The sequence below is a fragment of the Colletotrichum siamense genome, assembly GCF_013390195.1.
Source record: "Colletotrichum siamense strain Cg363 chromosome Unknown KSG_Cg363_contig09, whole genome shotgun sequence".
NCBI lineage: Eukaryota > Fungi > Ascomycota > Sordariomycetes > Glomerellales > Glomerellaceae > Colletotrichum > Colletotrichum siamense.
Genome location: NW_023501022.1, coordinates 1,961,248 through 1,986,343, shown reverse-complemented (window position 1 = coordinate 1,986,343; position 25,096 = coordinate 1,961,248). Strand labels below are relative to the sequence as shown.

Below are 25,096 nucleotides of genomic sequence, written 5' to 3'. Positions count from 1 at the left end.
CACTACACGTACCGAGGCCTGGACTTACTCCATGCATGCTATGCGATGAGTCAACTTCTGAGATGGAGCGCCGTTCGCCCGCATACAACGACCCATAGAGCTTTCCAGCTCACTGGCACCACCGGACAGGTGCGCCATGCATCTCTCTCAGGTATCCATCGGGGTCTTCGACAGTCGGCAAGACCCGGTTCCCCAAACGGTCGCGCAACAAGTCCGAATTCGAGAAATCGTCAGGATAATCGCACGAGACGCCCAGACTTCAAGCCCCGCCTGACCGAGTCTCGCGGTCGTAGCCCGAGCCGAAATCTCCCATCGAAGCCGGATGCCTTTGCCAACAAATTCAATGGCGCGATTGGCGGTCGCGAACGTCATTTCAAGCCGAAGAAAGCATTTCAAAAGATGCAAGAGCGCGAGCAAGAAGAAGAGGAGGGAGGGAGAAAGTCAAGGAGCAAGCGGTTCAACAACCCAGAGTACTCGTTCGGGAAGAAGAGCATGGTGTACCAGCTCAACCGCGGCGAGTTGAAAGATAAAGTCTCCAAGCTATTGGACAAGGAGGGGATGAACGAAGATAAGACGGAATATCCGCGGTCAGGCTCCGCATGGAGAGATCTCAATCGGGACGCCTCGAGGCCCAGAAGAGATGGAGGTTGGAACTCAACAAGTCAGAGGAGGGATGGTGATTGGAAATCGACAACTCCCAGAAGAGACGGTGGTCGCGATTCGATGAGACAGATGAGAGATGGCGTAAGGAGGGAGTTTGAGCGAGATGGTGCTGCGCCTCGTAGACAGACTCGAGGATCAGACGACGATTCTTCTGCCAACAGACCGGCCGAATTCCCACTGTCGATTCAGTACACGACAGCAGCATCGCAATTTCTATTTGGCCGATCGGTGGTGAAGGCGGCTCTGAGAAACTCTCAGCGCAAGCTTTACAATCTGTATGTCTACCAGGGGAGCAACAAGAAGGACACGAAGGACGACGCCTGGATCGTGTCTATGGCAGAGAAGAAGGGCATCAAGGTCAAAAGCGTCTACGAGGCCGATCAGAAGCTGCTGGACAAGATGAGCAAGGGTAGACCACACAACGGTCTTGTTCTCGAGGCATCTCCTCTCCCTCAGCTGCCGCTTGTCAGCCTTGGGGGGTTGTCGGCCGATTCAAACGGCTACAAAGTCTCCGTGGCTCACCAGTCCAAGGAAGACCTCGAGATCAACGGCACGGAAGGCTCCATCCCTTGCAAGCAGGGTCAGTCTCGGCCGCTAGTCCTTCTGCTGAACGAGATTTTGGACCCTGGTAACTTGGGTGCAATTCTTCGTACAGCTTGCTTCCTTGGCGTGTCAGCTGTGGCCATTACAGATCGGACATCGTCTTCTATCACATCCACCGTGTTGAAAGCTGCGGCTGGGGCTGCGGAAGAGATTAAGCTCTTCACTGTTGAAGACCCAGGGCGGTTTTTGAGTCTCTCGCAAGAGGCTGGCTGGACGTCATACGCTGCCGTTGCACCCACGCTTGGATCGCGTTCGAACCGTCAGTGGACTCCGGACTACATCGAGGACTTCAAGCCTCTTGAAAAAGAGCCTTGCATCCTCGTTCTTGGTAACGAAGGCACCGGTCTTCCCTACGACATTAGGAAGAAGGCGACGCATGAGGTCACAATTCCACGAGTGGCTTCAACCGCAAGCTCTGTGGACAGCTTGAACGTGAGCGTTGCTGCGGCGCTGCTCTGCAACTCGTTTTTGCGAGGAGTACGCCAGAAAGATCCTCTGACGCTCACCGAGAGGTTGCACATCGATGCTCGTAAAGCAGATGGTGGAGAGACTCTGTTTTGATGCGCAGTTGGTGCACAATAGGAAAAGCATAATGCCATGATGTAACATTTACAATCATCTGTAAAACTACCATGTATAGAATACGAATACCTCTCGGCACAAATGAATTATTCTCTTCTGGCAGCTTGACTCTATTGTGATATATGATGGTCTGGGACAGTCTTGCACATAACACGGCATCTGCAAGGCACCGGTAAGTGCCCACTCGAAGTACTTCCCGTCGTGCATGGATTGGCGATCTCGGCTGCTGCAAGGCAAAACCAAGTCGTCGGCGCAGGCGTTTCCCAGCCGGCGCGTCGGTCCTTTGAAGCTACCCTGGTAAAGCTTAGACCAGACCCCTGACGGCGGGCGAGACATCCGGCTCTTCCCCTGAAGCTTGACAGACCCGGCGGCTTTTCGACCCGCCCTGGCCCTGGATGACGTATCTTTAGCAGCTGTCATCCATGCCCAGCCACCTGAAAAAAAAAAAAAAAAACATACAAGGAAGGGGTCCTGTCAGCAGTGCGGCACCTCTGTTCAACGGTCGATAAGATCAGCAGCAACCAGCTTCTTTTCCAAGACAAAATTACGGGAAAAGTCCACGCAACAAACGCATTGTTGAAATCTGATACCGCCGGCGACGTGTCTCGCTGCGGGACCACAGACTGCCTCTCGGGATCAGACACGAATACAGGGCGGTGAGGTTTCGCGAGCCCAAGCAGCTCCATCATCTTGCAGGTTGCCCAGTCGCCCAGCCACCGCTTTCCCGCACCGACTTGTCCCACGAAACCTCAAGACGCCCGACGCCTCTGCAATTTCCCGCCAAAGAACTGCACGCTACTTGAAATCCGAGCGACATCTCTCTGCAGAAAGATCGTCGCTCACGCCAAATCTCCGATCGACCTCACACTCATCAGTACCTCAGTCTAACTGACATCGACCAAAAGCACACACTCAAGACTTGGCGTCCGGAGCTTGGGCCGGCCTGTCACTCACCTAAACTAAACACACGAACAACACACTCTGAAAACTCACAACAGACGGCGACTTCTGGTCTTGACGAAGGCTTGGCCTCGCAGTCGTCACGATGCGGGCCTTCTCACTTGTTGGCCTTCCCTCGTCTCTGCTGCTGCTCATTACAGCCCATGTCGGCGCAGAGAACCCCACGGCAATCCGCAAAATGTCACCAAACGCCGGCGAGAAGCTGCTCCCCGACGATCTTGCTTTCGCCAAGGATGTCTTCGATACGCCGCTGACACCTCACGAGAAACTTCTTGCTGCCCGGATGGCCGACGACCTTTTCCTCTACAACGCCTCCTACCCGCATCGCCCGCCCTTTGCATCACACAGCTCCCAGGCTGGTTTGGGCTGGGAGCACTTCCGCCGTGCTATCGACGTGTTGAACCTCCTCGAGAAAAGACAAGCTTGCCCCACGAAGATGAACAGCTGTGAGACCATCGGTTCGCCGGATAAGTGCTGCATGACCAACGAGGTGTGTGTGAAGGTGGTGGATGAGAGTGTTGGAAACGTCGCTTGCTGTCCGGCGGGCGCATCTTGCAACGGACCTGTTGGAATCTGCCCCATTGGCACAACAAGCTGTGCGGCGGACGTCGGCGGCGGGTGCTGCATTCCGGGTTACGTCTGCCAGGGTTCCGGCTGTAAGTACACTTTCAAACTCCCAAAGGACTTTGACTGACTTGAAGAAGGTGTGCCTAGCCATATTGCCACGGCCACGACGGCAACAGCAACGGCAACGGCCACCAATGGAGGTGGCGGAGGAGGAGGAGGCGGCGGCGGTGGTGGAGGCAGCACTGGAGGAGGAGGAACTGTCACTTCAGTCCGGACCGTCACTAGCACGACCGTTTCGACGACGACACTCGCGGATGGTAGCACCACGACCGTGGTCATCATCGTCACAGTCACGCAGCGGCCCGGAACCGTCACGACGACCAGCACTTCGACCTCCACCGAGACGCCTGCAAACCCTACAACAGCCCCGGCAACTACGGCGGTCAGCACTGGCGGCGCAGTCCCTCCCTTCAGACCGACGTCCACCACCGAAGGGGACACCAACACGGCACCTTTCTGCCCGACAGGATTCTACGCCTGCCTGGCTCGCGCTGGCGGAGGCTGCTGCCAGACAGGACGAGACTGTGCTACTACCTCATGTCCGCCCACGCCCTCTACCACCATCATCTCCAACGGAGCGACCGTCATCGTGCCTGTCACCGACGTTCCGGCCTCGGCGACAGAGACATGTGCGGGCGGTTGGTTCTTGTGCGGAGAGGAGGGAGGACCTGTCCCCGGCTGCTGCCCCAGCGGATATGCGTGTGGAACGGCGAGCTGCACCACCAGCTCATCGACACAGACAGGAGAGATACAGAAGCAGTTCCCCAACTCTGGGTCGAGAGTTGTTGCATCCTTTGCGGTTGTAGCATTGTCAATGCTTGCTGCGTTGTTTTGAGGTATACACAAGATGCATAGGGCGGCGTTATAAGGATCTTTTTAGGAACGAAACGAAACGAATGGCTGAATGAGAGATGGGTCTCAAGAATCGAAATTTGCATAACACACGAAGAGCATCAGTCGCGAGATGGGTCATTAGTACAATTCAAAGGGTAGACATCCTGATGATGAAACCCAGATCTTATTTCTTGATCGCATTTCTTCCTCTCTATACAAGCAAGATGACAGCAGCAAACGCGATAACACCCGCCACATGCAGATTGCCAGATAGGGTGGTTCCCAAATTGCCTGGTGTGCTGGTCGAAGTAGGACCAGCGGTGCCTGATGGCGACGAACCAGACGTGGACGACGGCGAAGAAGAAGTGTCTGGCACACCTTCAGCAGACATGACGCGGTCAAGCACATGAATGAGGCCGTTGTTTGTTCTAGCGAGTACAATGTCAGAGGATGGCTGCTCTACAGCGGTGAGTTCAACTTACAAGACATTGGGCTGGATGACCTTGGCGTCGTTGAACCAGATCTGATTATCCTTCACCGTGACCGTAACTGTGGCGTTTTGGAGACTGGTATACTTCATGCCGTCGGTCAGGAAGTTGCTGTATGCCACCTCGGGCAGAGTGTGGAAGCTTAGTCGCACGTTAGTTTGGAAAGCTCCAGTCCAGGAGACCAAGACTCACAGCAATGCATCCGTGAGAGCGGTGTTGTTGAGGGTTTTCTCCGGGTTGCCCGCCGCATTGAAGGCGTCGGTGCTGGGACCCAGACAAGTGATGTTGGGTGTCTTGTCGAGTTCTTTCCACAAGCTGACCTTTCGCAGCGCCCCGTCGAGGCCAGAGAGTGTGTCAGAGAGTTTCTTGATCGTCGTGGAGCACACGTCTGGCGCCTCTAGAACACTGCATAGTTCGTCAGTCCAGCTCTCCGTCGCGATGGTTCAGAGAGAAACCCACGTGTTGACGACTTGGAAATAGCCGCCGTCCCACACCCCATCGATTCCCGTCAGCTCCCCCGTCTGGCCCAAGCCAGCCTGCAGCTCCGACTTTTCACCCGAAGTCCCCTGTCTGACCCGGAATTTGGAGGCACTGGCACTGGTATCCTTGGAGATGTAAAGCACCTGGCCGGTAGCTTCCGCGCCGAACTGGCGGAGCAAGGCGGGGCCGGGGCTTCGCAGGTTATTAGCCTTGTCTGTGAGCTTCGTCGGAACCGTGAGGCCCTTTGGGACGCTGAAGTTTGCCGAGGTGAGAGGAGCATCCAGGGTATGATACTGGAAGATGCTCGAAAGCTTCTCGATCGGCAGCTGGGATATGTTGGTGGCGTTATTCTGCTTCACGTACGTCTCGAGGGCTTCGTTTGTTGGCACCAGGACGGTAGCACCTCTATGGGCGTTGGTAGCGATGAGACCCGGTGCATTCTTCAAGATTGACTGGAAGCTTGAGAGGTCGGTATAGTTGCCTAGCGCATCGATCAGGCTCTGTGTAGAGGCCTGGCGCTGCTCGAGACCGCCCCATGCTGAGGCTAATGGGGTGTAAGCAATTGCCAACGTGTAGATCTGGAGGAGATGCATGGTTGACGAAGGTACCTTCCAAGCTCACCGCACAAGGAAGACAAAAAATCCCTGGCGACAAGAAGGCTGCAAATAGAGGGAGGAGGACAGCTTTAAAGTCTTCGGGCGCCTCTGAGTACGTCGTCAGCCGCAAGACTCTTTGCTACTCACATTCGAGCTGTTTTGCTGGTGGCCTCCCCGCGACCTCGCCATCGCCCAGACAGATTCGCACGCCAGCCCGAGCATGGCCAGCTGCAAGGAGGCTAGCTAGGGCGGGCTTGGTGTAGCGAAGCCCGAGAAGACCAGCGAATCGTCCCGTTGAAAACGGAGCCTCATGGCTCGTAATTCGGGGTTCAAAAAGACAAACGTTTGATGCGCATGGCCAGGCTTGCTTATGGCTGAGGTCGGGCAAGTCTCCCTGTGTTGCAATGTCTTGTCAGCTGAAGACCTGCGAGGCAAGCTTCAGCGCGAGAACAATGAAAGTCGAGGTCGTTGGGATGGCGTATCGTGCAGCGGAGCACGCCAGCAGTAGGGCTGAAGTCGGAGGCGTCGAGTCCGGCGAAGTTTAGCATTATGCTAACCTCGCAGGCCCTTAGAGTGCGTTGCTGGATTCAAGGTGATACAGCCGAGTGGATAAGCAAGACTCCATCGAAAATAGACAGAAAGGTCTGCATTTGTGTTGGATGTCTTGAGCCCTGTCTATCATCGTTTAATGTTGCAAGCAACCTTCTATGCAGTGGCTCTCACAAGAGCGGCCGTGTCAAGATGATCGTCGGGGTGTCTTCCGCTTGGAGAAGCATCCACATCGATGAACAGGCTAGACCATGCTTCGGCAATCAAGCTTAATTCAGCTGGAAAGAAAGTCCGGGGTAAGGGGTACAAATCTCTGCGTGCTCTCAACTTTCTCAAAGGGCAGAGGCAGATCTGCCCATGTTCGTGCTATTTGCTCTTGATAGACACTTGACGATTGGGTGACGGCCATATCCGTAAGAGTCTTTGCTAGCTGAGCAGTGTCCCATGGCTTCAATCGTCACCTAATACTTTGTTAAGGACGATAAGAGTAGAGAAGAATGCAAATGACGAACAAGGTCGTCCTGAATGTTGTTCGAGTAGCATATTGCGGAATGTAGTACGTCGCACACGTCTCGAGTACCTACCTACGATCGCTTCTTTTCCGAGTGTGGTGGGATGGCAAGAGGGAGGAGCAGAAAGACGGCGACGTATTTGCTGTGTTGAGCTCCCCCGGGCTCCACGTCTTGCGCCCGAGCTTAAAGAACCATGCAGGCGATCCCTGTCGATCCAGTCTCTAAATGGAAGGAAATGCCTCCCGGTGCAACTCTGTGCGAGAGCTCCCCCTTCTGTGACTGGTCAATCACAGCACATCGAGTCACTGATTGACTGTGCCGCAAGATCAATTTCCGCGGTGAGATGGTCGGCCGCCAAAGCTCTCGTTCGACATTCTCAACCAACATCGTGTCCCTTTAATGGCGCATTTTTGACGGTAATGACGGCAAAATTCTGACCCAAGCTGCCAAGCTCCGCGTCAAAAGGGCATGGTGTCGTACGAAAGATCCAAACTTTGTACGGCGCACCCGCGACGCCTTCCCGTTTGGCCGTGGCCAAGATGGCAGCCCACGCATTCGCTCCTGCACCAACCCATGATGCTGCACGAACAAGGCGAGGGAGGTAAGGTACGCAGATTGGGAAAGGTGCCCAGCTGTTTAGGCAGACAATTCGGCAAGCGTCAGGCACCTTGTGATTTTCACTGCTGCTTCCCTTGGCAACGAGTCCATCGTCGGCCAATTTCTTCGTCCTTCTCCCACTTTTCTGTTGTCTTCGCCGTCGTCCTCTTCTTCCAACATCATCTGTTCATTCCCAACCCACAGTTACCGTCACGACTTACACTACCAAGACCTCACGCATTTTCATTCCCAATACCCATATTGAGGACGTTGATATCATTGACCCCACCATTAAACCAACTTTTGGTCCTTCTGATATCCGACACCGCAATTGCAAAGCTCCTCCCACACGAACAACATGAGACAGACGACTATCCTCTCCGGCCTCACGGCCTTTCTTCCGTCCACGGCCATGGCCTTCTACACCCCGAGCTTCCTGGGCGCCCGTCAGGATAAGGCTCCCTACCAGGATGTGGTTTGCAAGCCCGAGACAACTGGCCAACTGCCCCCTTGTGTCCAGATTGAGAACATTGAGGTCGCCTGCAAACCTAACGGTACCGACGCCGTTTACTACGAAGCCCATGCCCAGTGCATGTGCGGCGGCTCCTTCTTCGCCGAGAAGCTTGCCTGCGAACGTTGCCTTTACGTCCATGGTCTGAGGAGCGAAAGAGACCTGGCGTACTATAGTGGCATTCTGTCATCAGCCTCCAACGCTCTCTGCACCGGCACTCCCACAGCCGTCTTCGCCAGCGTCTACTCATCTATCCAACAGGCTGCCACTCCCGTCACCACCGGGGGCACTGCCACTAGTGACCGCGCCGTCAGTAACACGGCCATCTCTTTGTATTACACGGCCAGTGGTCCCCAAGGACCCGGCAGCATAACCGGAGCAGCTGCCAGCGCGACAGGCACCGGAGGCGAGACGACCGCCGCCGAGTCCACAACCGCGGAGCCCACTAACACCGCTGCGACCCGCTCAACATCGAGCAACTCGGCTGCCACCACCTCGGCCGGCTCCGGCACAGCTTCTGGCGCTGCTGCCACCTCCTCATCTTCTGGCAGTGGTGCTATGCCTACCTTTGCCGCTGCTGGTGGTCTTGTTGCCGGCGCCGCTGGTTTGGCTGTTTTCGCTGGATTGTAAGGACGTGTTGCTGAGAGGGAGACTTGGGCTTGAAACTTGTTCACGAACTGGCAGGCTTAATGAGGATGAAACAGACGATTTGAAGTAGTAATGAGCCATGCAGGAATCTCGTTTTCACTAAATTGCCGTTTCTTGGTGTTGATGCGATTGTACTTCTGATAGTAGCTGCGGCCTAAATCAAAGCTTCCTTAATGGCTACCAGGGGCCACAAAATAGAAGCAGCGAATCAAAAGGTTGTAGCCAGCGGATGAGAGCGATTTCTTTCATTGCATGAGAGGGCCCGTCTTGAGGGACGCTCCCGCTATCTTGGAGGATCTAGGTAACGACGGAACTGGGTCGGACTGGTTGAGTTGGGTCCGATTCCATCATAACCCTCCGGGTTCTCACACCAACCCACTTCGCAGCAGCACCAAACCTGGGGCACTCCACCTGGGCACACCTAAAGGCATCCTAGTCAAGGACCCCTCTATGGATATAAGTCCGGCCCTAGACCCTTCGTCATGCTGGATTCTGTGTTCCATATCTACTTCTCTTTCTTCTGCGTCGCCAGCTGTGACCGGCATTTACTGAGGCATGTGCTCGAAAGGCTTCTCCAGATGCTCCTGGCAGAAGGGCAGCTTGCCGACGGTCCAAATTTCGGTATCCTAAAAGTCGGTGGTTAGCTTCGGCTTGCACTTTATCGTGCCGCACACGGCGACGCCAGAGAGCGATGGCGCGACTCACAGGCTTCAATGTCTTCTTGATCTCGGAGTCGAGGGTTCCGCCCTTCAGAGCAATGATCTCTGGGGCCGCATCGGGGTCGTGGGCAATCGGAGAGCCACACTCAGAGCAGAAGATACGGTGAACGGCCTTGCCGGAAGAGCCCTTTCCCGCCCAGCTCTTGGTGGGACCGTTGATGGTAAGCTTGTCCTTCGGAACGACGACAACGAGGGCTTCTCAAAGTCAGCAAGACGTTGGGAAAGAGTTGCCCAGGGGATCATTCATCGGAAAACGATCCAGCACGCTCTCGGCTGCTGATCGGCCTGTCTCGGCCTGGCATTGGGTTCTACTCACAATAGGTTGAGCCGCTTTGGCGCTGACAGTCATCGCAGTGGTCATAACCAGTGATGAGGGGGGCGTCAACGTCAACCTTGTAGGTGACGGCCTTGCAAAGGCAGTGTCCGGACAGAGGCATGATGTATGATGAGGCTGGGGTCAAGCAAGGGTTCTTGAGCTTCGAGAAAGGGGATTTTGAGTTGACCAGAGACAGTGCAGTGCAACAAACTTCGACGTGAAGGCTACCGAACGATTACAGACGGGGACGAGCCCTTTTTGTTTTCTCTCGATGGAGGGGGCGGGGTATCTCTGATCTGATTCCGCTGCAAGTTTTAGCTGGTGGCTCCCTGGCGCCTTGCGCGCTGACCTCTTTATGACGACGTCACTTACCCTATCGAGACTTGGGGTAGAATCGGACAGGTGGGGAGATGGACCGAAACCGTGAAATTGGAGTTTTCCGACGGCGGAATGGCTACCGACGCGACTCAAGCTGATGTTGTTGGGGAAGGCTTTCTTGCGAGGGAGTTCGATTGTCCGGGAGAGTGACGAAAGAAATGCTGTGTCGATGGCAGACCACGGACCTGTTCTTATATACACGACATTGACCGTCTTCGAAGTCTCCTCGACGCCTGCGCCGTGGCTGCACGCCTGAACCATGGCTTCTACCTCGAACGCAACATGGACGACGAAGTTTTGCTCGAACGCCTCCGAGGGGCAGTGAGGAGAAGAAGGGCCCACCTCAGCCAAGAAACGTTTCTGTCAGCGCTGCAGGCCATGGCGATCCTGGCATCCTGGCATGTCATATTCAGTGTCGTTGGACAAACCATCCTTGTTCACGTTTGTTGGACAGGGCGGCGTGGCGGGAGACAAGAAACACTCTCGCTCAGACACGACGATGGACAGTCATCGATCCCTCCTGGGGTTCCAATCAAGACTGCAGCGCGTGGGATGCGTGTCACGACAGAGCTATTCCTAGTCAGGCGAGCATAGCATGTTCCTGTCTCGAAGTCGAACAAACAACCCCACGGAGGCACACGGAGGGGCCCGGAGCAGAGGGAGATCAAACTGAACCTCAGTTTTGGAACGTCGACGGCCAGCTCCTGGGGCAAAGCTCTCAATTCACTTTTGGCATGCGTATTTGTCATTTGGGTCCATCCCCATCATCTGATATCAAGCTTTGGATGAGTTTTCGTTTATCCTCAGCTACGGTTTGCTGACAGCTCGGGCGTCGAGCTTCTCGAAGTATTGGAGGCATTCTCGAAAGCTGCCCCGCCTTGACAACGGGACGATTTGGAATTTGATGCGGGGCCTGCCCTAGCGCTCCTGCACCTTCCCGGTACCTTAAGCACACTACCTACCTACGCCAGAGCAGCGGGTGCCCGGGCTAGCAATGATAGGTACCTGCCTAGCGCCCGGCACCTCGAGTCGAGGCCAAACACCACACGGCTTGCCGACTGCGTGGATGAGCCAAGCGCACCTGCGAGGGCTTCGCAAATCATCACAGATGGGGAAGCTGCAGCCACCAGATACGGTACGAGTCGATTTCTGGGCCAGCTGCCTCATGGGGCGCGTGACGTTACCCAAACCCCCAAGACATCCACCCGCAGCTCCCCCTCCATGATCCCCTGGCCTCCCAGAAGTCGGGGAACCACTCATGGCGGGGCAGTGAGCGCCGGGTAAGCTCCATTTGAAGATCGGGAGGCAAGCCCGAGTAAGCTGCCACCATCCATACCTTACACCATACACCAGCGGCCGTTGCGTTATTGGATGACTGATATCTGTCAAAGTGGCACATCGGACAAACTCTCCTTTTGACAAATTCTCTCTGGGGAGAGGGACTTCAGACCGAACGATAGAAGGACGGGTAAGGACACGGACAGGGCAAGCTGCAGGACTAGAGTCTGGGAGGTAGCTTGCTGTCCCAAAGTGTCTTGCCCAGGGCCAGAAAAGGCAAGGTAAGGTGACCCCATCCAGCGAAAGGGACCTTATGCAAATACTATGCAATGCGGCGTCACCGCCCCCTCGAAAAGCCAACGAAAATCCCGCCGGATATGTATCCACCGTGAAAGACGATGCACGATGGTGGTATTTGAAATACCGCCTGTACCGGAACGCAAACATGAATACACAGCTCCACAGTTTGATGGATTTACAAAATTGGTGGCATCCCATTGGCATCTCCGCGGCAGACAAGATGCACCGTCATCAGAGTTGCGTATGTCTGCTGCAACGAGCACATCAGGTTAAACGAATATGTGGGTGATCTGTCATGTTTGCCTTGGGGCCCGCCCGGCCTTATCTGAGGGGGGAGAGAGAGGAAAGCAAGCTGTCTCCCCCAATGACGACGGGCCACGGAGACAACTCACTCGCGTCAGGACGATCTAGACGCTGGGCGATGCAGTCCGGCACGGCGGTCGCATGTTTGATCACCGTCTACCTACATGAAGCCTAAAATCGACTGGAGAAACTTGCATGTTTTCCCCTTGCGCCACGTTTTGGGACGTTCCGCGAGATAGTTTGGAATCATTTTATTTCTTTTTTTGCTTGTATTTTTCGACGTGTTTTATCCAGAAACTAAGCGTGTCTGGCCTGGCCTCCTGTCTCTCTCTGACGGAAGACCTCATCTAATTCCACAGACCGGCATGGTCATGCGTGGCGCTTACTCACCTTTTGTAGCGTCTTGCATGGTTTCACGATCTCACGAGCAGCGGAGCAATCGTCGACGCGAGAATCCAGGCAAAGCCGGCGCGCAGGATGAAGTGTTGCATACCCAGCAGCTCGACGCTTCCCAGGGCAAAACGGTCGGCAAGGAACGTCCGCAAGACCAGGGACCTGTATGCGCTGCGCTTTGCTGAGTCGTCGCCCCCGAGAACGAAACCGTCCATCGAAGATATCCGGAAGTCGCGGATGTCAATCTTCTCCACGTCTTTGCCGGCTGTAGAAGACGCCGGGGTCGCGCTGGAGGTGAGTGGCCTCTCGATGCGTTCAGGTCTTTTCCGAAGGGCGCGGATGGCCCTGAAGTAGATGAAATCCATCGGGTTTGTCGTCTTGAGCGGCGGGGTGGGCTTCTTGAGGATGAGTTTGGGAAGAAGGTCGGGGCGGGAGATGTGGATTGTGCAGTTGTCCTGGAACTCGCAGCAGACGGCCTCGAGGTCATGGGCGTAGTGCACGAAGCGGGAGTAGAAGGCCGGCGTGAGGACCTTGAACTCCAGTTCCTCTGTGCGTTTCGGCTGTTTTTGGGCAGCGGGGGAGAGCATCACTTCCGTGGGCGCCAAGTCAGCTGCGATGCCGGAGGGGATGTACTTCACGGACAGGGCGGCGGATGACTTTTCGACGAGGTGGCGGAGGTAGTCCCGGAAGAAGGGCTCCAGGCCTCGTTCTGCCGCGTCGGCGTTCCTGCCCATGCTTTGTTTGAGGGGCTCCGGACGGAACCAAACGTGCAGGCTCCTGCGGAAGAAGAGCAGGGCGGCCTGGTGGACGATGCGTGGGAAGGTGACGAAGCCTACCCACCACCAGCTGCACAAAAAGGTGAGCTTCTGTGAGAGGCCCATGGTGGCCGGGTCAATTGCGGGGGCGGACGAGAAGAGGCGGGCGATGAGTTTTGGGTGATCTTTGGAGGATTTCAAGGTAATGGTGGTGTCGAGGTTAGGCAGGCCATGGGGGCCGGTGCTGAAGAAGTCGACGGCCGAGAGGGAATAGGAGCCCTTTCGCGAGTTGAACGGGGAGACGTGGAAGTCCTTGGGCCAGTGCTTGGTCATTCTCACGGCTGACGTCTGCGTGGACTCATTGCTGCCCAGCGAGTCTTGGGAAGAGGCCTTTGCCTTTTCGCTCCCCTCGACACGCTGGCAGGCAGAGATGACGTCCGAGGTGAGGAAGTACATCCTCCTTTCGTCAAAGGTGTTGTTCACCTCGAGGACCATGGCCGTCAGCTCGTTTTCTTTAGAATAGAGATACCAGAAGGAGACGGGATTAAAGTGGTATCCCAGAAACCTGGCGGCGGTGACGAGGTAGGCAGTTGGATACTGCGCCGGATCCGCGCCCTGCTTCAGGTTAGCTATGCGGTTCCAAGAAGTTGAGTGACACGACGTACTTGGGAAGTCAAGTATGCATCTAGCTTCCCCCTTAGCCCAAGATGACCATTGCCTCTCTCGAGGTAGTCCGCCGGGTCGATGTCGAACCAGCCCTTCGAGGGCGGCGACAGCAGCGAGAACCACGAGACGAGCCACGACGACCAGCTGCGCTTGTCGATCCCGCTCGAGACCATGCCGCCGTAGTTCCCTGTCCAGCCAACCGGGATGCCGACGACGAGATACGAGTACGCAAAGTCGTGCTTTTCGGGAAACGTCCGCCGATGCGTCGTTTTGGCGGGTACCAGCAACGGCCGCATCGGCGTCGTGAACTTGGCTTTCGTTCCATCCTCCTCCTCCAAGAAAGAGCCGCCAAAGCGGATCAATGCCAAGACCAGCAGGGCGAGCGCGGCGCCGGGGAGCGTGTAGACTGCATGCTGGAGCGTTGCGGCGTCTACGTGTTCCTCGACCAGGTCCGTGACGGCGTGCCGGTTCTGCCATGCTGAAAAGAGGAGCACGAGGAGGGTGTCCAGCCAGCCGCCGGCGAGCGCAAAGTGGCCGAGGCCCGCCAGCAGGGCGAACGGCCGGAGCGGTCCCGGATCAGCGGTCCGCATATCGTTGAAGGTTTGCAGGAGTTCCGGGTCTCTGGGTGAGACGGGACGGGATGGTGGAGGTTGTAACCCGGGCGGCCGAGGAGCAAGGCGCGGCGTGGGTAGTGTGAATTAAGTATATGGCGCTCAGAGGCACCAGGGAGTTCTACGACGAAGACAGGTTCATGGTTTCTTCGCGGGAGCGGAATGCGCACGGTACATAAACAAGTGCCATCAAACGAGAAGCGGTTTTGCAATCGTGGTCTTGGGGGTGGAGTGCGACCAGGTCTAACAGTTTCCTTTGGCCAGATCTGGCTCTGGTTCGGTGGAGGAGGTGCGGGTTGTGGGCCGATGCACATGTTCGATGAGATCAAGACATTTGGAGTGTGAGAGTGGGAGTCCGAGTGCCTTAGTCAGCTGGGGACAATAATCACACCAACCACCTCGAGGCAGAGCATTGCTTGCTTGATGAGGTTTTGTTGTATGAAGTCAATGCGTGTCCTATTGACTGAAAAGAAGTTGAAAATGTAACGCACATAGCGTACAGGTAGGGATGATGAGAATAATAGAAGCAAGCAGACTACAATGGCCACAGACTCGAGATGACAAAGAAGACCTCACGTGCTTAGGACGAGGATGTCGCATCGCACGACGGGGAAGTAAACGCCGAAGGGGCATCCGACGTCAGTATGGAACCGGGGAAGAGTCACTCAGCCAGGAGGCCGCTTTCGGATTTTAGCGGTCTTGTCCGATGAGCAAGCACCTGGGGACACCTCTACGGCCAGACCTCTCTCTGCCCAAGCCGCAGCGCCGTCTCCGTGTGGCGCAGTCATTGACCTGAGCGTAAAAATAAGCAGGTTGGGCGAGTTCTGCGCCGTGGCCCGTCAGCTGGGCGCTGGGCTGGAGAAAGCAGCCGGCAGCTTAGCAGCAGCCTCACCCCGCCAAAAATCCCTCCTCCTCCTGTCCCTTCTTCGCCTAAGGTAGGCGCACTTGCGTTATGCAGGGATGACCGCCCCTCTTCCCTCCGCCGGTTGACTCAGGTCCACCGATTTTGCCATCCATCCCCGTCCATCGTCTTCCACCACCATATTTATTCCGAGCCATTGTCCACCACCCCTCCAGCCTGCCAAACCGGGACTGCATTCCAAAAAAACTGACGCAACAAAAAACTTGAAAGGGTCGTGAACTCCTACACACAACCAAATCCACGCAACACCAACAGCCAAAGGAAAAGAACATCAACACCTGTTCTTTTCTGTACCCCGCCGATAAGCACCACCTACGCAACCTACATACCTTCCACCCACACGACACCGCCAAAATGGATGACTGGGACAACGTCACCAAGATCGGCTCCAAGGCCCGCGGCGGAGCCTCTGCGAGAGAGACTGTCATCAAGGGAAAGAGCGCCCTCAACGCCGCCCAGCGCAGTGGTTCCGTCATTGGCACTGAGAAGAAGTTCGCTGCTGGCAATGCTGTATGTTTCCACCCTCCCATCCTCCTCGGTCCTTCTCGCCGGAATTTGCGCCCTTGACATCACCGCGCCCAACCCCTCCATGACCCACTCTCATGATGGCATCCCCCAGAGCCAAACCCGGCCTTGAGCTCTGCCCCAAAGCAATTGAACACTTTCCAGAATCGGTCGCTGACATTTGATGCTCCGTAACAGTCCTCCAGACCCGGTGTCGAGGGTCAGCGCCTGACAAAGGTCGACCGCTCCGACGACATCATCAAGCCCAACACCGTCGGCAAGGAGGTCGGCGACGCTATCTCCCAGACGCGCCAGAAGATGGAGCCCAAGATGACCCAGAAGGACCTCGCCACCAAGTGCAACACCACCCAGACCGTCGTCGCCGAGTTCGAGCGCGGCTCCGCCGCCCCCGACCAGAAGGTCCTCGCCGCGATGGAGCGTGTCCTCAACGTCAAGCTGAGGGGCAACGACATCGGCGCCCCTCGTTTCGCCAAGAAGAAATAAGCGACTCGCGGTGTTTTCATTTTGTTTGCCTTGGGCTGATCGCCGAAGGGAGGGGTAGAGCGACGGGTTGCAGCGATTGGGATACCTTATGGAGCGAAGCGGGCCAGAACGGCGTGCGCGGCCCCCCTTCTTCCTCTCTTCCCACGCCTGGGAGTCTGTGGTCTTTGGAAGGCGAAAAGAAATTTGGTCTTTATCATGACCTGGGGTTGCATAGCATGAACAAGACTGAAAAATAAATGTCTTGCGGCTGGCTTTATGAAGGTTACGGTTCCTAGACGTTTTTACAGCACAATAGATGATGTTGGCACACCAAAGCTGACGATTACAACTTTTATTTCATTACTCGAGGCATTTGGTATCGTGACTCGCAGTGGCTCTCTATGTACGTGAGCCATTTCCTCCCGCGTCAAACTCCAGCACTCGTGGTATCTTCCAAACTCCATATGCAAAAACACGCTATGCCATGCGTCGTCAGTCGAAATCCTGTATATAATCCTCCACAAGTTTGGTGTGTCCATCAAGAAAGTCTCTTCACTCTAGCCGCGAGCTCAGCATCATACGGCTTGCGCCTTGTCTGGATGACGACGTGGTCCTTTCCGCCAATTCTCGCAATCTTCAGCCACTCTGGCGCGACTTCGGTGGCCAGGATGCGCACCGTCTCAATGCCCTCCTCCACAGGCATAGGCACTCTGACCGAGTCCTTCAGCTTCTGCTGCAGAACGGGCATCTGGAAAGACATGACTGGTTGTCCAGCAGAGTTTGACGCAGCGACGAGCATGGAGATGATGGCCGCGATGTCGCCGATGCGGTGCAGCGCCCGCCTTCTCGCCACCTCGGGGCCGCTGGGAAGCTCGATCTGCGAGTTGGCAATCTCCTTGGCCCTCAGCCTGTCGAGAAGGCTCATCTTGGTGCCGTTGGAGTTGGTCGCAGCAGCCTTGGCAGCTTGTGTCTTGGCCTCCTGCTCCTGCTTCTTCATGACAATGCCGTTCTTGAGCTCGGTCAGCGCGCGTTGTCCCTTGGCGAGGGTCGGGTTCGTCTTGAAGATGTTGTTGCGGACGATGATCTCAGACTTGAGCAGGTCGTTGAAGCTCAGGTTCTCGAAGCACACGTCCAGGTCGGTCATCTCATCGGTGGCCCGCTCCGTGCAGACGATGTGGAGGTTCTCTTCGAATTGCTCGCAGAGCTTCTGCTCGTCAATGTGGCCGTTGCTCTTTGAGAAGTCCATTTCCAAGCAGAGCTTGCCGCGTCCATAGTCGGTGACAATGAACGGGGACCCGAGCATCTGCTGTTCCTGGCCAGTAGGCTTCATATCTTGGATGGCGATGCACCTGCGGATGTCGTCCATCGTGACCTTGCGCTTTCCCCATGTCCGCGTGATGTGAGGAGTGATGGTGCTGATGTCGAGCGGAGCGTTGCTGTTCTGGTGTGTAATCTGGAGCGCGACGGTCTTCAGGATGGCCCGTTGCAGGTCCAGAAGCTCGAGGAGCTCGGCAGGCAGTTGCTTCGTCGCTGGCTCCTCCTCGATCGTCGGCTCGGTAGGGGCGTTGCGTCTCTTCGATCGCGTGACCTTCGTGGCTTTGCGTCCTTCGGTCTTGGCGTGGGAGATGAGGGTCGACTTTTGAGACCTGCGGTGGGCGTCGACGGCAGTGGCAGTGGTGTTCTTGGGGGAGGTAGTCGTCGCCTTGGGGGAGTTGAGATCCTTCTTGGCGGGGACGGGCTCGTCCTTCCAGCCGTCCTTGGAGATGCGTTGACGCTTCAGAGACTCGGGCGAAGGGGCATTGCTCCTGGCTTTCCTAACGGGGGAGGTGTTTTCTTCGACGGAAGCCGCCTTACGCTTCCTGGATGGCGTGGCGGACAGTGTGGGAGGAGGTGTGGGAAGGTTCTTGACAGGAGAATCCTCGGTCTTGATTGTGACTTCCGCGGTCGAGATGCTCCGCGTCGGGAGCTCAATGTAGAAGGTCTTCTTCACGGCATCATCCACGGGAAGAGCCTGGGCCTTGGATACGCGAGTGTACTTGCTGATGAGGTTGGAAGCAGGAGGCGCGGCAGGCTTGACCTGTCGGCGTGAAGCTGCGCGAGCCATTGCGTCGAGATGTGCAGCTGCTATCTGTATGGAAAAGCTCGTGGGAAGGTGAATAGAGGTCGACAGGATGGTGAATGGAGTCTGGAAGGAAGTGATGGGGTTTGCTAGCTGGCAAGTACGGTCGAAGTCCTCAATTGGGAAGAAGTTGGAACGTTGGATCGCCAGGGAAGTCACGACGTATGTGCAGAGGTTTTGTATATTGGAAAGTAGAGTGGGGAGGTCAAAATGAGCGAGCATGGATCGCAGCTACGCGCCCCGGTCAGGGGCCGCGGACGCGACTTCTGGACGCGTTTTGGCTGCAACTCACGATGGAAGTCGCGTAAAGAGGTGGGGCGCGTTGGTGTGGATGGTCCGTGCTCCCGTGACGGGCCAACCTCGGCAACATCCTTCCCAACGGCATGGCAACAGACCAAAACGGCAACCAGGGAAAGGGCACCGGGAAGGGAAAAAAAAAAAAAAAAAAAAAAAAAAAAAAAAAAGAAGGTCCAGCTCGGTGAAGCTGCTGCTTGGCATTTCACAGCGAGCTCCTCCCAGACAGTTGACGTCGCAATCCATTTTAGGCAGTCGCTATTTAAGCATCGCCCGACGTTGCTCACTTGCTTGTCCCTGGCCGCCTCAGATCTCTGCGTGTTCAAACCTGGGGATCACACCATGAAGCGCTATTGGACAAACATGGGACGGTCTTTTTGCGCAAGGCGAACAATTCATCGAACGAGTCACCATCCTTGAGCGCTCAAACACCGTATCCATGCGAAGCGACCTTATGAGTCTTCATTATTAGGTTCAATTTGCCGACAACTGCATGTCAAACAATACGCAGAAGTGAGAGAAACCGATTGCTAGCTGCCCCGAGAAGTCGTCCTTCGTCTCAAGCCAGTACAGGTCGTTACTGCTTCCCCGAATAATGCTGAGAAGAAAACCCTAGTGCCCATGATAATCCTACTTTTGTATAAATCCAGTTTCAAATCAAATGACTTTTTCCCGCTCCGTATTCGCCCAAGACTCCCGTTGTTGTTCGTCCGTATGCTGATTGTACATGATGTTGATGATATCCTGTATCAAACAGGAATCTTGCGTTGCTAGTCACCGTCCCCTCTGCTGGCTACTGGTGTCTAATGACGGATTGACGATTGCCAGTGCTCTGCGGCAAAAGAGACGGGACTGGGCGGTGGAGGCGCCGGGACGCTGTAGTCCTGCTCTTGGATCATGTGGACAGGCGTCACCGGACGGTGGGTGGTTGAAGCCAGAGTCGCGTTCAGGCTGGTATAAAGATCTTGGCCTGTCATCAGACGAAGATTCCTCCTCTGGGGAGGGATGGGAAGAGGTGATGCGATCTGGCTGGCGGGCATTTTGGTGGAGGGAGTTGCTGGCAAGCAGTGTTAGACGAGACAGCTGGCTGATGCTCCGTTTCCAGGGGTCCACGTACTGAAGAAGATGGAGCCGAAGAAGATGAGTCCGGGGAAGAGACGGGTCTTTTTGTGAAGAACGGGGTCCGTTATCTTGTCCGATAGGTACGAAGAGGCTGATGTAGGTGCCGAAACAGGCGGTAATGTGGAGAGTGATGGCCTTGATGTGAGGTTGATGTGGTGTGTAGCTGGAGTGTGCCGGGTCTGAGTGAGGGTGCAGATGGCGGAATATTTAAACTGGGCGGCCTGGATAAGAATCGGCTGACCGAGCAGTAGAGAGACAGAGGAAAGGGTGCGGCCGGGCGTTTGTGCGCGATCCGTAACAGAGATTTCACAATTCCTCTCCTTGTATCGTCGGCCCCAAAGGCTGGGCAAGTCGGTGCGCAAACACGGCAAGGGTGTGTGGAATGCTTGGGCAAAAGACCCAACCGAATGGTCGAAAGTGTGGGCTATGGGCAGAGGGCCGAATCAACGCAGCACGGGTAAGGTTGCAGCAGCCGGGAGAGAATCCAACGGAAGGCGTGGGGAAGAGAGTCAGGGGTTGAGGATGGACGAAGAAAGGGAGATGAGCACGACTGGGGGAGGAAAGAGGGTCAGAGACAGAGACACGGCCAGATCCAAAGCAAACAAGAGGCAGATGAAGAGTGCGGAGCTGGCACGCTGAGGCTTGCGATGTGCAATGTCGCAATCTAATGACAATCGGAGGTTTGAGACGGGTAATCAGTGAGTATCTGGCTGAAGATGACTGGACTGAGTGCGGACGATTGCGCAAGACGATGTCTCAGTGGAAATGGCCGGACTTATTTATGATTTATGAGGAGCAGCCGTCTGATGTACCAGAGGTATGTACACTGACATCTGGGGTTGGTGATGTACCTTACTCGAAGCAGGGCAAAATAAATTTATTGTCCACAGAAAAGACAGCTAATTAGGCGATAGACCAAGCCTTCATGTTGTGCCGCGTCTTGTTTTTTCTTGTGTTTTTTTTTTTTTCTCCCTCTGTCGGTGTCGTCCTGCTGTGTTGGCTAGCCCCAAACAAGCTCCCAGATACTCCCCGGCTTATGGGGAAGGGTAGAAGGGGAGGAATGTTCCATGACAGCTGGGGGGTCAAGGGTGGACATGTTCTCCGACCAGGATCAGGGCAGCTTACCCCTTTGAGAGAGCTCGGGGAGCGGCCGGATGGGCTGACCGTTCGGGTGTTCGGTGTAAGAGGGGAGTGTCGGAAAATGGGGGTAATTTACCTGGCGATACAAGGAGAACAATAGAAGCCAAAGGGGTTGAGCTGGTATCGCGCGTATCTATCTCGTATCTTCTTTTTGCGTCCAAACTCGCGGGCTGCGTCTCTCGGGGCAGCTTGGTTGGGTTTGGAGCAAGGTCTTTTCGTATCTGTACCGCACAAGTTGCCGATTGCGTATCCTATCCATGAATCGCATCGGCGGGTAATGTGCTGATGGGGCAGCGCCAGAAATTGCGGAGGTAATTCGGTTGGGGAAGCAAGCAGAAGCGAATTTTGTCCTGGGCACTGAGGGTTCTTCGTTTACCGCCAGTTGCCTTGGATCATCCCAGTGGTGGTGTCTTTCCTCCTATCACCTTATGATGCAGGCAATTCGCAGGTATTTTTGCTTATGTGGACACGGGAATGATCCCACGGTAGCCTGGACCTTGCTTTTAGGACAAGTGTGAACCAAACGGATTGACGGGACGAAAAGTAAGGCGCGAGAGCTCACTCGGTGACTGCAAGGTCGTTCCATCGGCCGGAAGTCGGAACACATACCCTTTTCCAGGTCCCATCCTTGGACACTATTCCAGCTCAAGAATGCCGCCAGGTAGCAAGGCAGCAGTCGAGATCGATAGATCAAGTCTGCAGCTCGCATCTCCCAGCCTTTCATTCCATCTAGTGTTGCCTCACTGACCCCCTAAACCATCTTGGCCATTGGTTTTTGGAGAATGGATTGGAGGATCAGCGACCTTATCTGCCCTGTTGCCATTGAGCAGAGAGATTTGCCGCCGAAAGGCACAACAACGCAGCACCAGAACCGGCTAGTTTCAGCGATCCCTGTCTGATTGCAGAAGCGACAGGGCAATGTAATCAGGAACCGGCAGAAAGACACGAACGAGATAGATGGAAATATCCTCCAATTGTGATACCTAGCTGGTCATGGCGCGCCCTGGGACAATACTTGTTGAATACAAGGGCAAGGTGGGTATCAGATGCACACGCTGCCCTCTGGCTAGCTACACCATCCCACGACGTCCATGTCCGATCATTGTTGAGATAAGTAACTTCTGCCTGGTGCGTACAATTACAAGAGTCCGACCTCTTCGTGGGACGGGACGAAGGACGGGCACTGCACGGCGAGTATTCATTCGTGCGCTTTACGAATATACGCACATTGGACAACCGAAAGGGGTGTAGAAAAAAAAAATTGAAAAGACGGGAACCTGGAACTTCCCTCGGTGAGGTCCCCCAGAAGTTACGCAAGGGGAATGTGGGGTTTGAGTTTGGGGTGGACACCCATGGCCCGCACCTCACTTTTACAGGTTTACAGTTTGCGGAGAAGGCCGCCAGTAAGGAAACCCCAACTTCCTACATTCCCAAAACTCTGGGGGACGGGAGACTCACGGCTCCCTCCTTGCCTCCCCTCCACGTTCCTCCTCCGGGCACCCACAACTTGCCTTCCTTCTACCTTCATAGAGATACGCCGGCACGCCGGGCGAGCAACCACACACTCCTTCCTTGCGCTGTATCTGCCACGAGGCGCACTTGCTGACCCCAAACATGACAGCTGGCCGACAAGACAAGGGCTGATTACCGGGCATTCTTGGTACGAGTAGAGACGAAGCTGACAGAATCTGGCAGAAAGGCTGCCCAAAAATCTCGAGCAAGACGTGGCGCTCTGCCACTTACACCTTTCCGCCAGCCTCGTCAGGAGTCATGGTCAATCTTTATTCTGGAGTTCGCAGCAAAAGCACGCCTCGGTCGTACAATCACCTCGCCAAATCAACATAGACTTCCTACCAACCATCGCCGATGTCATCCCCTGGACTTCTGACTCATTTCTTCGGATACACCAGACCATACTCCAGGTATATTTCACTTCGCCACGTTTCCTCCATCGTCTGGTGGTTTGAAATGTTCAGGGCGTTCTTATTGTACTCGAGACAGAGGTGTACAGCCATTCATTCAGAACTTCCCATCAACGGGTGGCTCAGCCCGCTGCCGTCACGGCTGTGCCTATGCGCACCCTTGAGCAGATTGAGCAAACATGAAGCTCTCATTTCATCATCATGCCAGCGGTTACAGGCTGGACCACGCCTCCCGGCTCCTCCACGGGGACTTGCGCTTCAACAAGGGTCCCAGTTTGACCTTCGCCTTATTCATTCCCCAGCCCATGATACCGCTAACGGTGCACCGTGGATGCGACTTACGTGCTTCAGTCTGCAGAGGCCTTCATCTGCAACTCCCATCACGCTTGGGCTGAAGCTTCCTCCAGATTTTCAAGCTTGGGCGGCCAATGATTAACCTCATCTCATCTAGCTAATCTAGTTGCAGGCATACCGGCCTCTCTTGAACGTTTGCTGCAACACGCAAAATTGCGGTGTGCAACGCTTTCCATGCCTTCAAGACTGACTGGCTGTTCCATTTCTGTTGTGGTCGCGGCTCGGTAGCCATCCGACGCCTCCATGCCACCCTCAGGAGAAGGACCGTCATCCAAGGCGGTGTACACGGCTTGTAGCACCGTTTGATTGGGACACGGTCCCAATCTGCACTTTCTTGTCAGCAAGCCAATATTGCCTTGGTCAACACGGCAGCTTACGCCAGTTCCCCGCGTTTACACTTTCCACATGGCGCGCCGCTCCGGCTCCCCATTCCATTCCGTCCCAAGGCTGCGTTCGCTTGGGTCCAATTGCTCTCAGCTTGCCATTTCAGCCCCTGCGTGCGTGACATGGTGCTTCTCCTACTTGCTACCCTGGCTGACTTTGTGTGTCTTGCAAGTCTTCTGGGTCAGTGCTGTCCGGGCGTAGACTTCGAGCCCTGCATTCCGCATGTTGCGACCTGGGCTGGGCGCAAACCAGCTGCAGCGTTTCGATGAAGTTGAAAGCATCAACATCAGCTTCGAATCACATTTGATCCGGGGATAATTTTCAGTCCGTTTCAAAACCGCAGGCGGGCGCATTCCAGTGTGAATCCTAATCTCGATCAATACCTCGATCGGCAGCCTTGCGAAAGCCGTGACCCCAAGCAAGCGCTCTCAATGGTGACCTCTTTCGATCAAACTTATCAGCCCACCGGGCTGCTCAGATATTTCTACGTCGTCTTCAGACATATCGAAGGATTAGAAGTAGAACATCTACCAAGAGGTATCATTGACACCAGTTTCCGGCCTTCGAGTCGGCATGGGGTTTGATGTAAGCAAGCTCCGGCTCTAGCATCAGAGCAGCAAACACTCAGCGATTTGGACGGTCTATGCAACTGAAAGCAAATAGCTGCCCAGGAATTCGCGATCTTAACTAGTTGGATCGGGCCAGGCTCCGTAGTTTCACTCGGTACTGCAACGTTGCAACTCCCAGCAATGGGATGTATCGAACTTGCCAATCTTTCCGATTTGTCGGGCTACAATCGGGTTTTCATTAAGGTTCCGGGGAAGCGGGAGCACTTGCGAGACCATCCGGAGTCAAATGATCAGATGAGTTATCGGGCAATTCCCTGTGCAGTTCCGGGGACGTCTAGGATTTCCCTGTATCAAGAGATCACGGAGAGGAGACTGTACGCTCACGGTCAGACCTGCGGTTAGATATTGACGCGGGTGGGAGGTGGGAATATATTGCCTGAGCTGTTTCTGCGCGGCTATGTTTCCTGTCTACTTAATTACTCTAATCGAAGACGATATCAGAATTAATGGTAATGGCAGAGAAGACGACGAAGATGACGACGGTAATAGTATAGCAATGAGAAAAGTAGTAGCTCTGAAACAGGAAAAATAGGTGGTCTCGATGAGAAACTACTATAAAGACATCGCTAAAGATTCTGGTAACGAACAGGGCTGTTGTTAGTGTGCAGCTTTCATCGAGCCAACAATTTGATACTTGAGAGTTGCAAGATCAGGTTGCTGTTCGTCTACTGCGGAGAGATAGATCGCGATGAAGTTCTCGTTCCGGTTTAAAAACTGTGATGTTTCCCCATCCCTTTCCATATTTAAATTCCTCCCGGTGACTGAATGCCTCAGGAGAACTGTATGCTTCCGGCAATCCTACCGAACATGATTCCGGACCGACTGGGCCGGAACGGCAATCTCTGGTCTCTGGG

The 25,096-nt window shown here is 55.1% G+C and overlaps 9 protein-coding genes across 9 annotated transcripts; 4 read left to right on the top strand and 5 right to left on the bottom strand.

Annotated features, from left to right (window-relative positions):
• Positions 1-558: 558 nt before the first annotated feature.
• Positions 559-1,827, top strand: CGCS363_v013243 (rRNA methyltransferase 1; the record flags this gene model as incomplete). Its single annotated transcript, XM_036645092.1, has 1 exon — positions 559-1,827. One exon carries the CDS (start codon positions 559-561, stop codon positions 1,825-1,827), a length of 1,269 nt encoding a protein of 422 aa, XP_036489568.1.
• A 1,066-nt stretch (positions 1,828-2,893) lies between these two features.
• CGCS363_v013242 (uncharacterized protein) lies at positions 2,894-4,270 on the top strand (the record flags this gene model as incomplete). The annotated part of the gene is made up of 2 exons (XM_036645091.1): positions 2,894-3,464; positions 3,513-4,270. 2 exons carry the CDS (start codon positions 2,894-2,896, stop codon positions 4,268-4,270), a joined length of 1,329 nt encoding a protein of 442 aa, XP_036489567.1.
• Positions 4,271-4,480: 210 nt separating this feature from the next.
• CGCS363_v013241 (Uncharacterized protein) lies at positions 4,481-5,830 on the bottom strand (the record flags this gene model as incomplete). Its single annotated transcript, XM_036645090.1, has 4 exons — positions 4,481-4,697; positions 4,752-4,898; positions 4,950-5,162; positions 5,217-5,830. The coding sequence occupies 4 exons, from the start codon at positions 5,828-5,830 to the stop codon at positions 4,481-4,483; spliced, it is 1,191 nt and encodes a 396-aa protein (XP_036489566.1).
• Positions 5,831-7,849: 2,019 nt separating this feature from the next.
• CGCS363_v013240 (uncharacterized protein) lies at positions 7,850-8,632 on the top strand (the record flags this gene model as incomplete). Its single annotated transcript, XM_036645089.1, has 1 exon — positions 7,850-8,632. One exon carries the CDS (start codon positions 7,850-7,852, stop codon positions 8,630-8,632), a length of 783 nt encoding a protein of 260 aa, XP_036489565.1.
• Positions 8,633-9,195: 563 nt separating this feature from the next.
• On the bottom strand, positions 9,196-9,806 carry CGCS363_v013239 (uncharacterized protein; the record flags this gene model as incomplete). Its single annotated transcript, XM_036645088.1, has 3 exons — positions 9,196-9,276; positions 9,356-9,564; positions 9,686-9,806. The coding sequence occupies 3 exons, from the start codon at positions 9,804-9,806 to the stop codon at positions 9,196-9,198; spliced, it is 411 nt and encodes a 136-aa protein (XP_036490044.1).
• A 103-nt stretch (positions 9,807-9,909) lies between these two features.
• CGCS363_v013238 (uncharacterized protein) lies at positions 9,910-10,324 on the bottom strand (the record flags this gene model as incomplete). The annotated part of the gene is made up of 2 exons (XM_036645087.1): positions 9,910-9,981; positions 10,058-10,324. The coding sequence occupies 2 exons, from the start codon at positions 10,322-10,324 to the stop codon at positions 9,910-9,912; spliced, it is 339 nt and encodes a 112-aa protein (XP_036490045.1).
• A 2,033-nt stretch (positions 10,325-12,357) lies between these two features.
• On the bottom strand, positions 12,358-14,348 carry CGCS363_v013237 (uncharacterized protein; the record flags this gene model as incomplete). Its single annotated transcript, XM_036645086.1, has 2 exons — positions 12,358-13,707; positions 13,758-14,348. 2 exons carry the CDS (start codon positions 14,346-14,348, stop codon positions 12,358-12,360), a joined length of 1,941 nt encoding a protein of 646 aa, XP_036490043.1.
• A 1,297-nt stretch (positions 14,349-15,645) lies between these two features.
• MBF1 (Multiprotein-bridging factor 1) lies at positions 15,646-16,299 on the top strand (the record flags this gene model as incomplete). Its single annotated transcript, XM_036645085.1, has 2 exons — positions 15,646-15,801; positions 15,994-16,299. 2 exons carry the CDS (start codon positions 15,646-15,648, stop codon positions 16,297-16,299), a joined length of 462 nt encoding a protein of 153 aa, XP_036489694.1.
• Positions 16,300-16,816: 517 nt separating this feature from the next.
• Positions 16,817-18,382, bottom strand: CGCS363_v013235 (uncharacterized protein; the record flags this gene model as incomplete). The annotated part of the gene is made up of 1 exon (XM_036645084.1): positions 16,817-18,382. The coding sequence occupies one exon, from the start codon at positions 18,380-18,382 to the stop codon at positions 16,817-16,819; it is 1,566 nt and encodes a 521-aa protein (XP_036490041.1).
• Between the last annotated feature and the right edge of the window lie 6,714 nt (positions 18,383-25,096).